The 15,334-nt window shown below is 35.8% G+C and overlaps 1 protein-coding gene across 5 annotated transcripts in view; it reads right to left on the bottom strand.

Moving 5' to 3' along the window:
- The window catches only part of LOC149167636 (uncharacterized), a 246,829-nt gene extending 243,224 nt beyond the window's left edge, over positions 1-3,605 (bottom strand). For 4 of the 5 annotated variants that reach the window (XM_089433060.1, XM_089433063.1, XM_089433061.1 and 1 more), the window contains exon 1: positions 3,158-3,604. In XM_089433060.1, coding sequence (XP_089289186.1) covers positions 3,158-3,375 — 218 coding nt within the window. In that variant the 5' untranslated portion in view covers positions 3,376-3,604. Of the gene's footprint in view, positions 1-3,157 lie in introns of all 5 variants that reach the window. The other variant, XM_089433059.1, reaches the window with a different exon arrangement.
- Positions 3,606-15,334: the final 11,729 nt, after the last annotated feature.

Genomic DNA, 15,334 nt, shown 5'->3' on the forward strand with positions numbered 1-15,334 from the left:
ATGACGACCCAGCCAATGACCCCGGTTTGGGGCCAGGAAGACCTCGATTTGGTACCAAACCGGCCATGAACCAGCCGGTTTGGTACTAAACCAGCACAAACCGATATGAACCAGCAGGTCCTGCCATAACCCAGCTGGTTCATTAAACAGCCACACGTGTGCGGCTACAGACCCACAGAAAGGTGGTTTGAGCTGGTTGTGAGTGGATTTTTTTGGAAACTAGGGTTTCTTTGGTTTGTTTTTTAGCAGATTCGGACAAAGAAGAGAAACCGTTTGGAAAAAACAGTTAAATGATCTCATCTTCATGCAGTACAACCTTTGACTAAGGCGCAATCAGTTGATGAACAAAATACCTGATCTAGATCCCATTGTGTTGGAGGATACTGATCCAACATCAGAATGGGTGGAGGAGACTCAACCAGCTGAGGTTGATCCTGATTTTGATATTGATGCCATGGAGTTAAGGCGGGTTGATCCCAATGCAGATTTGGTAGTGCTAGTGGAACCAGAACCAGAACCAATAGCTGAATCAAGCAAAGGCAAACAACCTTTGTTGCACAAAAAGCCAAAATGTTTCAGGGTTTCAGAAACGGGTACGTTTAGAAACATCACCTCCCAAAAATGGAAACATAGGCTGATTACATGATCCAGCATTTTGTCCGTGTTTCAGCATTTCAGATATGAGTACAGCGTGAAACGCCAAGTTCCTAGACATTTCATACAACATAGCAAACAACCAATGGGAAGCACTAGTCATGCAGCTTGACCAACTTGTGCTTCTGTTAGATCTATTTTTGCTGTTGATACTACTACTGAGGTCACAGGAGTCTGAGGAGTCCTCAGACTCTAAGCCAAATGATGCTTATGTAGCTTCTGCTAATGATCCCATGTCTAGTAGTGGTGATGAGTTTGATAAGGAGTGATCATGTTGATCACTGATATGTAGTGTATTAGGCCAGTGGGACAGTAGCTTGTAGCATTGTTTTTGGACTCTAGTGGTCATTTAGAGCCTCATTGTTGCTGATATGTATTGCGCGTGGAGCCATTTTGATATATTCACCCTTCCATGGTATATAGATGAGCAAACTTTGCATATTTTATCTCTAATGGTTTGGAATCATGGTTTTAAATCTTAAAAATATTTTTTTCTTTAAAAATTAATTATTTCATGTATCATTGAGATCTAAGCAGTCCAGTTTTTCTGGTTCCAGTTCAATAACCAGTTTGATAGGTGGACTGGGTCAGTTCCCGGTTCTGGTTTTTAAAACTATGGCCTAAACACATCGGTCATTCAGAAAAATGTACCATCACTTTGAGGAAAGTGCCTAGACACCAGCAATACATGTAGTTGGTAAGCAGTGAAAATAAATAAATATATATATATATAATTTAAAATAAATAAATAAATAAAGCCAATTTGCTAACAAATCAAAACAATGAAAAATGATGAGAACTGTATAGTAAGGTGGGCAAAAGGTATGTTACACAGTTGTCAATTAATCAATTTAAAAAGCAAGCACCAAAAACCCATCATGAGCATGGTATGATATAGTTTAACTCAAAATCCAAGAACTGCACTCAAAGAGTAGATGCTTCTTGAAGTTCTTAAAGTAAACAAACCATATACAACACAGGGTAGGAGCAACTACAAAGATTGGCAAACACCATATAAAAATTTGAATAACATATGTTTTGATGTTTCTGGCTACAGCTGGAATTAGAAAAACCATCTATCTAAACAATATAATGACCATGGTTCAATACAAGCAACCAACCCTGTTGTAATGGTCTTGGATAACTGAATGGGCCTTTATATTTGGAATTAATTTTGTGCAGAAGCTTGGCAGTGTGTAAGGATATCGTTATATCAAGCCATTTGGAAACAGATAACATGCACTTCTAGTCCTAAGTCAGCAACTTGGATGAAAATATGGTGCATATTATTTCTTTCCCAGTGGTCAAGCTGTAATTCTTCAGGAGGAGCTGAATTTGAAATTTTAAACAGTTCCCTATAATCTAGATAAGAAGACTAACCAAACATGCTAATAACAAGGAAACCTAAAAACAAAATATCATTCATGAAATAAAGAAACACAATCTTGTATACAACATTAATCCTTGGGTTTTTGTTGCACTAGGTAATGCAGAAGGAAGCCCTGTGACCACAACCATGAGGCTTTCTAAATGCCCACAATTTTCATTTCAAGTTATTATAAAATAAGGCTTATCAGCCACTCCTTCAAATAGCCACACTAACAATGATTTCAGTAGCAGTCTGACAGTGCAGTCAGCGAACTTGACGACCTTGAAAAGAAAAGATTTTAAAAGCTTCAACTGATGATCAGAAAGACTGCATTGAGATTTAACAGATGAAAATCAAAAGATGAACAGATAATCATAAATGGTAAGTAGAAAGCTGATCACCTAATGTGGAAAGCCTATAGCTATCAATGTCCCGATTCTTTTCACGCACAAACTATCTATACTGTATACTAAACAAGCAACCTGACGCCATGTAACAAACCGGCCAATCGAATGGCCTGCACATCTTCAAGACAGATGGAATCCTCATATATGAAGAAGGCGACGAGACCTTGAAATGAGGAACTGCTCTAGGGTTTCCTCGCAAGGTTTTACCAGGAAAAAAAGTGAAGATGACAATTAACATAAGATACTATCAGGACTACGAGACCATGAAAATATATATGTGTGTCAGAAAGTTTTCTGTCTAATCAAGTGAGTTTTAGCTCTGCGTTCAAGGAGTTCTTCTGAATGCCGATAACTAACGAGGTGTGGAAAAATCGAAAGCGTGACAGTCATGAAACAGTAAATTTAGAATGGCCGGATTTTCTAAGAATGGATGCGTCCACTTAAGTTAAATTAATTAAAAAAAAAAGTATACAAACTAAGAGAGAAAGAGGGCATGACGAATGCGCCCAATTCAAAACTAAGGTCCAGCCAACGTAATTAACTAGAATGCAAGACGATAACTTCGCAAACATTTTAAGGCCTGCAATTAACATCAACAATAAAAACATATTCGTGATGTTGCAGTGATTGCTGATTTATGTAACAGATCGTTTGAAGGAGACGAATTTCGCATTATTCAACGTTATGTCGGTGAGTGACGAGCCCTAATAAATGGTTAGAGACTTACTCGGCTAAGAATTTGCGAATGGGACTGGAACGCTCGCCCTGAAGTTCTAGCAGATAAGGCACAAACTCTGGAAGCAAAGAAGGTTCCCTGTGTAATAGTATCTCCTTCAACTGCCTTAAAGGCTCCATCTTAGAAGCCGTATCAACATTATACTTGTGTGTATTGAGGAGTCTCACTGCTTCCTCGCGCAGTCTTCCCTGTGCCCTTTCCCTCTCCATCTCCTCCTCCTGATACTTATTGTGATAATAAATTAATTTATTCAGCCATACATCTGTAAGAGTTTGTGACCTGAGAGATTTCAAACCCTCACTCTCGCCCGTACCTGAGGAAGAAGAAGAGGAGAAAGGGTTTGTCTTCTGTGTTTTTTCGTTGAGATTTGAGTATTTGTATCTTTCACTGTCGAAATCTTCTTTCTCTCGGAGAAGCAAGGCGTTGCTCTCTCTATTAACTAATCTTCGTTCTTTTAACTCTAATATAGGCGGCCAAATATTTGTCTAAATAATAAATATATATAATATTTTATATTTTATATTTTTATTTTTATTATTATTATAATTATATAATGATTAAGAATTAAGCCCGAGTATGTTTTAAAACTGTTTTTTTTTTGGGTTAAAAAGCTGGTTTTTTTCCGGTAATAATAAAAAAAATTATTTGGTTAAGAGTCCATTTTTCTCAGGATAACTTAAGACCTAAAAATATTTGACAAGAGTGAAAATCTACCCAGCAAATTATTCCAAATAACATGGTTTTCTTTGATTAATAGTGATAAATCAACTTGCATTAATTATTAGTAACCATAAATCATGATAAATTTTCTTGCCGACAAAAAAATTATGTTATGTTTAAAATTTACCCTTAAAATTTAATTAACTAATTTTTATTAAACTCATAATTTTTAAATTATTATTTTTATATATAATTTTAATATTTAATTTATAATTCTATCGATTAAAATTGTTAAATTCCCTTTTGTAAATTTCTCTTTCTTAATTTGTTATCTCATTAAACCATAACCTTCGAAATTAAAATTAAATTACTATAACGAATATCTTACCAACCCTTCACTTTTTAATTATTATTAGGCTTACCATAAACATAAAGACCCATAACCCATGTTTTTATGGGCTTCCATTTGAGTTTAAAATAAACTACTACAATGGCAAAAACGCACATAATTCGATGCAAATATAAAAGTATAAGTATGATCACGTGCTAAGTAATTTACTTGATATTGTATGGTTTATGTGCGTGGTAAAGCATTCTCACTTCGGTTATATTCCCTTTTAAGATTGAGAAAGTACTAATATATTTGTGTGTATTTTATATATATTGGTTTGGTTTATGAAACAAATTAATTATATATATATATTACATATTACATATGTGATTAACGGATAACGTATTAATTTGGGTTTGTGGTGTATAGTTGAGAAAGAGAGTGTTATTATCCCTATCTAAATTCAATTCAATTATTGTAAGTAATATGTTGAGTTTTTAATGAGTATATCATTATAATGAATTTGAACTTTATATTAACAAAGTTTTGAGCGTTTGTGTAATATAGTTGATTTTGGATTGCATCATTAGAATGTGGGGAGATTTTAGGTGAATTTTCCTAGAATATGTATTTCATGAAAAAAAATACATATATCGAGGGCAACCAATAGATCCCATGCTATTGGGCCATTAATGCTTACCCCCATCTTATGCCTGTAGCATGGGATTCATGGCTTGCCATCGTATGCAGCACCATACCCCGCCCCCATGGCATCCTCCGGCAGTAAATGCAATGCTGCGAATGGATCTGATGTATAGATCCGACCGAGATTTTCGGCTTACCCCAATAGATTTGCGGCTGGCATTTACGACCGGATCGGCTCGTATCTACCAATTTATAATTTTCCCGCCGTTTGATAAATGAATTCTGCCTTTTAAATAACAGAGGAAGGGCGAAATCGACGTATCCATTTCTGCGTTTTGAAACCAGTCTTTCTCAGAGCTGAAGCTGCGTACTCCGACCGTGTACTCAAACCTACTGCTACGTTCTCAGCCCTGACAGGTAAGTTTATTCTGCTAACATTACGATTTCGCATAGCCCAATAGCATGGATTAGCGGAATATAAGGGCGGATTTGCTATTCCCCGCAGAGTTCAGAATAATGTGATTAGTTGTTCATACTTTGATACTATATGAGCGATGAAGCGGAAACCCTACCATACCATTGATTTTGAGTGCGATGCGCCAACCCATTATTCTGCCTTATTCTACAAGCGCAACCCTAAACATGAGAGAAATGGCGGAACTTTACTAACGCTATTAACGCTAGTTTATGAAATGATAATGGGTATCACTAACGCTATTAACGCTATTAACTTTACTAACGTTATTAACTTTACTAACGCTATTAACGCTATTATTCTTCAGAAAAGTGGTATCACTGTCTCTTTTTGCCTCCACATATGTCAGAGAATGTTTGAGGAATTTCGATAAAATACTAACTATGTGCACCTATTTTTGAAGTTTTTTAGTTTTTAATTGATTTTAAAGGAAGGTTGATTCGTGATTAAATAAATATGTTGTTAAAAGTTGACATGTGTTTTGTTCAAATCATGTAAGACTTTTTTTTTTTTACCTCAACATTCTTCAAAATAGTCAAAATCATTAATTGAAAGGAATAATGGCCCAATAGCATGGATTAGTTCGAGTTTCTTAACATATAATTAAATTTTATGGAATATAAATTATTTTCTATAAAAAATTAATTACATTTACTTTTGAGTCAAAATAATATTTGTTTATATAATTTGGTTTATTTGTATTAGTTACTATTTATTAGTTTGCAATGTTAAAATAAATTGGTTACCAAAACTATATTGGGTTGCATGATTTTTCAATTTAATTTAATTTAATTTGGCATCATTTTACATATGAATTTGTTATGATTTTGGTTTCAAAAATGCATATCTACTCATATTTTGGTTTCGAAAATAGCTGTGAGATGAGATATAATTTTGTTTATTTAATTGAACACTACATATTTGTGAATGAAAGTTTATAGCTAGCCTCTTAAGAGAAACAAAGTGTGACATCGTTTTTAATTTGTTTTTTTATTTTTCACAAGTCACATAACTTAATTAGTAAAGGAGTAAGTGGTCCATAATTCACACATATTTTTTAACTAACCAAAGCATTTTTACTTCATTAGCAGTGGGACTTTGAACAAAGGGCATCAAGTTTCAAGAGCTTTTGTTCATAGTTTATTTGAGCTTACTTTTTCACACCATAAGTGAAGGAAGACACCTAAAAGCAATCATAACTTGAACAAACTAAATTTCCCCACAGGGGCCATAAAATAATTTATTTTGTACAAATTGAAATATGTTCCGAAAATACTCTTGTTAATATCTAAATGGAAATTTTGTTATACTAAAATGGAAATAATTCACGTATTTGTCATTGAGATTTTGAAATTTGTTACCAAATGATATAGAACCGGTTATGGTTTATTAAGTTTTATGTCTTAGGAGCCAAATCAATGTTCCTAACATTTATTTATAAGTGGAGAAAGAAATACAACTAACACATTTTAATAAAAGCACACACATATTGAATAAATAAATAACCTACCGAGTTCATCAAATGTACTGACAAAAGTAGGATTCTAATTCTTACAACTAGCCGCAAAGTTTATATCAATATATATCAAAGTAAAAAAAATTACTTCCAAAGCTTGTGTTTTTGAAAAACACTATGTTTGATTAGAAAAGTTCAATGAAACTACTGCAACCATATAAATTAGATGACTAGTACATAATAGATATCAATTCATAATCAATAACAATAGACACTACTTTAGTATATCTCATTTTATTAAGATTTAAAAAACATAAAACCCAACTAATCTATAATTGTATTTCCCTTCGACCCCTTCCACCTCAACCACTCATCACAAGTTGTACCATGAGACCAACATGGTGACACCACCTCCACAAAGACATCATATGTCATACATGGTTAGTCTAAATTTGTATGAAATCTATAAGTTGATTAATGAACCAAATATTACCTTTACCAAAGTGGTTTACCTGAAAAGTATAAAATAGTTACCTAAAAATGTGATTGTTATTCTTAGTGATATGCATTAATCAAGACCATAATATCTACTCAAACCAAATTATTTTCGATGCAATTTTTATAGGTATTTGAAGAATGAAGAAGTGGGAGAGGATTAATGAGTTGGAAGTTGAAGACCCAGAGGATATGATTGAATTTTCAGCAGAAGGTTTAACATGGACAGAGATTAATGGGGACCAAGTTGCAATTATTCCATATTGTCGACTTGATGATTTTATAAGAGGAGAGGAATCGAGTGAACGGGCACCCACTCAATTTCTTCTTGCTTCTCAACGAAGTAAAAAAGCAGAGGATATCGGACAAACATATCTGGAGTACATGATGTGAGTCTTTATATCTTTTTTCAATATATGTATAATTCTTTTCAATATGCATAAATTTTATATCTAATTTGTTGTAAATGTTTTATATATAGTTATTGGTGTGCATATGGTCCGAAGTGCAACAACAGAATTATGAGTGCATCCTCAGATCAAAACAAAAAACACAATCAACATGAAAGTATTAAAGTTGGTTGCCAATGTCACTTCATTGTGCGGCGACTTCAACTTAGACCAGATGATGCTGTAATAATATATACTGCATGTAGGCATATTGATAAATCCAATGTTGTTTGTCATGGAAAAGATGCAATCGGTAGGCCTATGAGATTCAGTTATGCACCACATTTAACAAGGGATATGCGATCTATTGTCCAACATTTAATCCAAAGAGGTTTTAATGTTACCATGATATGTGTTGACACCTAATCCTCAACGGATGGGTGAACTGGACAGTCATCAAGAAGATGAACTGATCTGTCATATTTATGTATATAACTGATAGTTAGCTAATGAATAAATCAATCAGTTTTTTCTTGCGCTCATTCATTCTGGAGTTACCCTGGCCTGACATGGTATCAGAGCACAGGTCCCAGGTTCTTAAAATAGTCGTAACTCCTTCATTTCTGTTGTTGTCCTCTATCTCTCTGCGCATTGACTGCCAGCGCTCTGACCTGCATCTGCCACACCTGCTCTGCCTCTGCCTGGCTCTGACATTGATTCCATGGGCATCTGTTGGGTAAACGTTTCCAAGCATCCCGCTACCTTAGTATCATTGATTGTCCTGCGTAAACGCTTTGTTCATGGCCGCATGCCTTTTTTCTTTGTAACTTCGAAATAGCTCTTCGTTTTTCTGCTTTCTACCAAGCCGCAAATTTGCAGCCAAAGTTTCATCTGGTAAAGGAACTCCTGTTGCATCTATTGCAGCTCCACCCATAAGCATTTCATTGAACTTAAAGTTTACATCTTGTTGGGAGCCCACGAGACGCAGCACATTTTCGCGACAGACATAATCTCTGGTCCAATGCCATCACCTGGAAGAATGATCATTTTATATGTTTTTGAGGCTGCTGCTGCACATATGAGATGCCCACAGACAAACCAAGATAATCAGATGATTTAGACTACGAGGAAGTTTAATCTGTTTGAAGCAACCGGGAAGTTTCATTTGCATCTTTCTTTTGCCTGATTTCATTCAAGTTTGTTTATTCCAATGGACACATTTAGTTAAAGAATCCCTGGCTGTCATAAACTGAATCGACCTTTATAGTTAGATTGACAGTGGCCATTTTGCACATTATTACGATTTCTCTATTTTGGGCATAACTGCAATCCTGTCGTTTCATTGTTGTAATTCCTCTGCAATGCCATCTGGAAAGAGATAACAACCAGTTCCAGTTTCTGATAGTCGGCATCCTGAGTGCTATCTTTGGATTGTTAGTGTTTTTCATGGTCGTCGAGGCGAATACATTATAACAACCCGGAAGACAGGCTCGTCTACGAAACAATAACGAACGAAATCATGGATATGCTGGCTGAGGTCACCAGATCTATGACGAAAATTGCTGAAACGACTGAGACCGAATTGAAGGCATTGCTCCGGTCGAATTGAAGGCTTTTCTGACAAGTCACTTGAATTTGGTAACCGGCAATTGCAGATCCTAATATTCACATCTTTTACGTCTTAGAAAAATTATAATGATATGTTTTATAGATTTTTAGTCGACTGAATGGGAGCTGAACTATATTCGTCAAAACATTTTGGCCTGGCCTGATCGGGCAAGGCAGTTGGAGGATCGGGTGGTTCGATAAGTTTGAATGCGCTGTATCTCTTTGTATTGTAATCGATACACTAGTTCATCTCCTAGAAATATCTCTGCGAAGTTTCAATATGTTGGTTAAAATATGTTGAATTCTATGTGCGTTGAGCTTTGAAGTCTGTGAGCAGTCAGTCCATGTGTTGGAATACTACATGTGCGTTGCTGAAAGTGTGGTGCGTTGCTAAAACTGTGGTGCGTTGCTGAACTGTGGTGTTTCCAGAATGCCGATATATGACATAAGAGATGATCTTTACTTCAGTATGGCGGTTCTGATATAGTGTTGATCAGTTCTTCAGTGTATATTTATGATAGCAATTTTGGTATAGCGTTGAGCAGTTTTGATATTACACAATTTAAAATAATTCAAAGCGTTTTCATTCAAAATATTGTGGTGTTTCCAGAAGTCTTATATACCAACGCATTTGTAGTATTGATATATTGAAGTAATCCATTGCGTATTTTTCAAAACATAGTAGTATTGCAGAGATATGTACAATGAAATGCTGATGCTTTTAGCAAAATATTAGAGGAATTTGAAGGCTGTAACGTAAGGATTTTCTATCAGTAGAAATAATTTTGTTACAGTATGCATTCAAGAGAAAGAAGAAGATATTTCAGAGGCAGGGGGGGTAGACACCCTCAAGAAGAAAAGGCAGACTTACATTGCATTCGTTGCAAACGAAATGGATCACATGATGCTTCTACATACAAGCTACCATGGGAAAAGATTGAGCAGAGAAGAAATCAGCAGAAAGGTAAAACTGATGACACAGACAAAGGTAAAGCACCTGAATCCACTCACTATATTGAGGCACAATGTAACATTGGAGTAAATGAAGATTTGCTTAATGCTTCACTTGCTTCTTCGAAAAATGACTGGTTACTTGATTCAGGAGCAACCTGTCATATGACTCATAGGAAAGATTTTTTTGAAGATTTCACTGATAATGTTGATGGAGCAGTATACTTTGCAGATCAGTCAAAAATCAAGCCATCAGGGCTTGGCACAATCAGGCTTAAACTGCCTGGTCTTCCAGACTTTCTTCTGGATCATGTTCTATATCTCCCATAGCTCAAGAGAAACTTGTTGTCCCTGGTCCACATCCGCCAGCAAGGTCACTCCATTCATATGTTTGATGGAAAGCTTGAGGTAAGAAAGGCATCTGACCACTCACTTGTCATGAGGGGTATAGAAGAAGAAAGACTTCTTAAACTGCAAGGAACCTCTGCTCATGCACAACATTTTTCATATATTTCTCATCATGAAGAAGGTACACTTCCATCAAGTTTATTATGGCATGCTAGATTTGGACATTTAAACTATGATAGTCTCCGCTTGTTGAAGAAAAATGGTGTTGCTGGTTTGCCTACAATTCCTAGAAAACATAAGCAATGTGATGCTTGCATTCTAGGAAAGCATAGCAAACAGTCTTTTCATGATTCACATTCAAGAGCACATAGGAAGCTTGAACTTATTCATTCAGATTTATGTGGTCCAATGCCTGTTCCTTCTGCAAATGGAAATAAAAATATCATGACATTTATTGATGATTACACCAGAATGTGTTGGGTTTACTTATTGAAGAACAAATCTGATGCTTTTCAAACATTCAAGAATTTTCATAAGTGGATTGAAAATGATGCACAATCTCATATTGGGTCTATTCGCACTGATAATGGAAAAGAATATACATCAAATGAATTTGAACACTATCTTCGCCAACATGGGATTAAACATCAAACAATTGTACCTTATAATCCCCAACAGAATGGTGTAGCAGAAAGAATGAATAGAACAATCTTGAATATGGTACGATCCATGCTTTTCTTCAAAAATGTAAAGACAATGTTTTGGGTTGATGCTGTTCTATGTGCTGCATATATAAAGAATAGATGTCCATCTAGTACTATAAGAAACAAGACTCCTTATGAATTGTGGTATGGACATGTTCCTTCGGTAAAACATCTCAGGATTTTTGGTTCCACCTGTTATGCTTTAATACCAAAGGTACATAGAAACAAACTTGGTGCTAGAAGTCGTAAGTGTATCTTCCTGGGTTATTCAAACACATCTAAAGCATACCGCCTCTATGATGAAGTAAATAAAAAGTTTGTTTTATCTAGAGATGTCATTTTTCTTGAATCATCCAAATCTGACAGTGTTGTTGAGCGGCAACTTGATCGCTTGGATAGATTCACAAAACCGAAATCATTTCAAGAGTTTGATAATCAGATTCCACATCTTGAAGGGGGGATTCCTATACTAGATCAACATGTGGAATCTTCTTCTGAAGAACAATCTCCCCTGCATGACACTCCAACAACGGATGATGCTTTAAGTGATGTAATTGATAGAATTGGGAGACTCAATCTTGATTCAGACCAAACTCAATCAACAGAGCAGCCTGGACCATCTCATAAAGGTCCCCCAAAGTGGCTGACAAAGACACTTGAAAGTGTTCATCCTGATGAAATTGGAAAAACAGGAACCAGAAATACAAACCGACAAGATGGAGGTGATGTAGATAACTCTAATTCACCTGTTGATATGGATGTTACTTATGATTGTGAATTGAACTTGTCTACAGATTTTGAACCAACTTCCTTCAAAGAAGCTGCTTCTCATGATGAATGGAAAGAAGCGATGCAGAAGGAGTATGATGCCCTCATAAAGAATGGCACTTGGAAGCTGGTTGATCCTCCATTTGGAACCAAACCAATTGGCTACAAGTGGGTCTACAAGAACAAGTACAAAGCTGATGGCTCACTTGACAAGCACAAAGCTAGGCTTGTGGCAAAAGGTTTTGCACAGAAGGAAGGGGTCGATTATGAGGAAACTTTTGCCCCCACAGTAAAATGGGCAACCATCCGGACACTCTTTTCACTAGCTGCTCAGAACGGTTGGAAAGTCCATCAAATGGATGTAAAAACTGCATTCTTGAATGGAGATCTAAAAGAGAATGTTTTTATGTCCCAGCCTGAAGGATTTGTTGTGAAAGGACATGAACATAAAGTATGCAAACTTGTGAAGTCCTTGTATGGCCTCAAACAAGCACCACGAGCCTGGTATGAAAAACTAACTGAGCATCTTCTGAAACTCAACTTCAATCATTTTGATCTTGATGATGCAACTTTATTTGTCAAGAAAGTTGGCAAAACAGTTGTATATCTTGTGGTATATGTAGATGATCTTTTAATGACAGGGAACATTGAAAGCTATATTGCATCCATAAAGAAAGAATTAGGAAATTTTTTTGAAATGACTGATTTGGGCTATGTTCATTACTATCTTGGCATTGAAGTAACCCAACATCCAAAGTCCATATTTCTTTCTCAAAAGAAATACACTGGAGATTTGTTAAACAGATTTGGCATGACAGAGTGTAATCCTCTTTCTACTCCAATGGAACAAAACTTGAAGCTCATATCTATTGAAGGAAAGGAATTTGAGGATGCAACATAGACAGCTTGTAGGAAGTCTCATCTACCTCACTACTACCAGACCAGACATTTCATTTGCTGTTGGAATCCTCTCCAGATTTATGCAAAAGCTTTGTGAGGGACATTGGTCTGCTGCAAAAAGAGTTCTAAGGTACTTGAAGGGAACTCAAGACCTTGGAATCAAGTATACACAGGTGGACGACTTCAACTTGATTGGATACTCTGATTCAGACTTCGATGGAGACAAAGAAACTGGGGTATCTACTTCAGGATATGCTATGAGTCTTGGATCAGGAGCTGTCTCTTGGAGATCACGCAAACAATCAGTACCAGCAGATTCCACAACAGAAGCAGAATATGTGGCAGCAGCTGAAGCAACGAAAGAAATTGTGTGGCTTAGGAAAATTCTTGAAGATTTGCAGGTAAAACAAATACAATCAACTCCACTCATGATTGATAACACCTATGCAATAAAGTTGGCCAAGAACCCAAAGTTCCATGATCGTACTAAGCACATCAATACTAAATATCATCTGATCCGACATCATGTTGAGGCCAAAACAATCCATCTCCGTCATTGTTCCACAAACGAGCAAATTGCAGACATCTTCACCAAAGCGCTTGGAAGAGAAAAGCTTGAAAGATTCAGAACGATGCTTGGACTCACCAACATCCCTTCAGATTAAGGGGGGGAATGTTGACACCTAATCCTCAACGGATGGGTGAATTGGACAGTCATCAAGAAGATGAACTGATCCGTCATATTTATGTATATAACTGATAGTTAGCTAATGAATAAATCAATCAGCTTTTTCTTGCGCTCATTCATTCTGGAGTTACCCTGGCCTGACAATATGGGATAAGTTCATCTCTGATGTGAAGGATGGATTCGGTGAGTTATACATAGGGACATCTCGAGATACATACATGACAAGACAAGATATATTAAACATTTACAATGATACCATAAGGCTAGAGTATGTTAAAGATCAAAGTGATCCAATCAGTGTAGAATGTTGGTATAAGGAACACGCTGAGAGCTTTTTCTTCTACCAGAAACAAGATCTTGCTGAAAATATCCCTTTTATCATAGGCATACAGACAAAGTGGATGCGTTCAATGATGCTAAAATATTCTCACAACAATATAATCTCAATGGATTCAACATTTAGTACAAATAAGTACGGGGTGAGTACAAAATTACCCTAAATCTAATTCATTTATTCAACACCATTTTAATGCTTGTATCTTATATAAATATAATTATGTACTTTGTTTGTAATGTAGTATCAACTTTACACTTTAATGGTCTTCGACAAACATCACAATGGGGTTCCAGTAGCTTGGGTGATATCATCACGCAATACTATAGTTGATATTTGTAAATGGATGTCAACTCTCTTTGCCATTGGGAAGAAAGAGCAACCAGATTGGCATGTTAAAGCCTTCATTACAGATGATGCTACTGCTGAAATTGAAGCATTAAGGTGATGTGTTTATTCTTTTTATAAGAGACATAAAAATATTCTTAATGTATATTCTCTCTAAAAATTATGTTATTCCAGGTCTTCAATCAACTGTACAATATTATTATGTGCGTGGCATGTTCGTCATGCATGGTTGAAGAATGTTGGAAACAAAGTCCAAGGAAGGGAAAACCATATCCGAATTTTCCATGCTTTAGGAGAAATCATGCACACATGTGCAGATGATGAATCTGTAAAAAAGGCAGTTGAAAATTTATTTGAAGGATTCAGTGACCATACAAAGTTTTTGGAATATTTTAAAACAACTTGGTTAGCCAACAACAAAATATGTAAGTTTCTTATAAGTGGCTTTAATGACTCTTTTTTGCATGTCATATGTATAGTTATTGATTCATAACCAATAAATTTCTTTCTACAGATATGTGGGCAAAAGCGTACAGAAATTTTCCACATTCCAATCAAAATACAAATAATGCAATTGAGTCTTACCATCGGTATATCAAGCAGAGGTACCTAAGTGAGAAAAACAATGCATGCCATAGGCGGGTTGATTGGTTGATTTATGTGTTGTTGACAAAGGTTGTATTATATTACAATCATATGCAACGTTTAAAAGAAGCTGGTTTTGTACGACCCAGAAAAATTGAGGAACAGTTGAATTCATCCAGGTGTAGAGCTAACCAAATCCCAAATGAAGATTGTGTCCCTGATGAAAAGAGTAACAACGATTATTGGGTTCGTAGCCAAAATAATAATACTCGTGATATTTGGTACAATGTCATATATAAAAATTCCAATCTACACTTTTGTAATTGCAAGTGGGCCTTAAATGGAAACATCTGTAAACATGTATTGAAAGTTGAGATGTTGGCAAGTAACATTAGCTTGGGTGAAAATGTATTCCCTAATGTCACTAATCCTACTACAGAAATTCCTAGAATTTTATTTGATTTGAATGAGTCACCTATATTG

This window comes from Pinus tabuliformis, chromosome 5_1, assembly GCF_031772625.1.
Source record: "Pinus tabuliformis cultivar Carrire ecotype Pingquan chromosome 5_1, CPIR1, whole genome shotgun sequence".
Lineage (NCBI taxonomy): Eukaryota > Viridiplantae > Streptophyta > Pinopsida > Pinales > Pinaceae > Pinus > Pinus tabuliformis.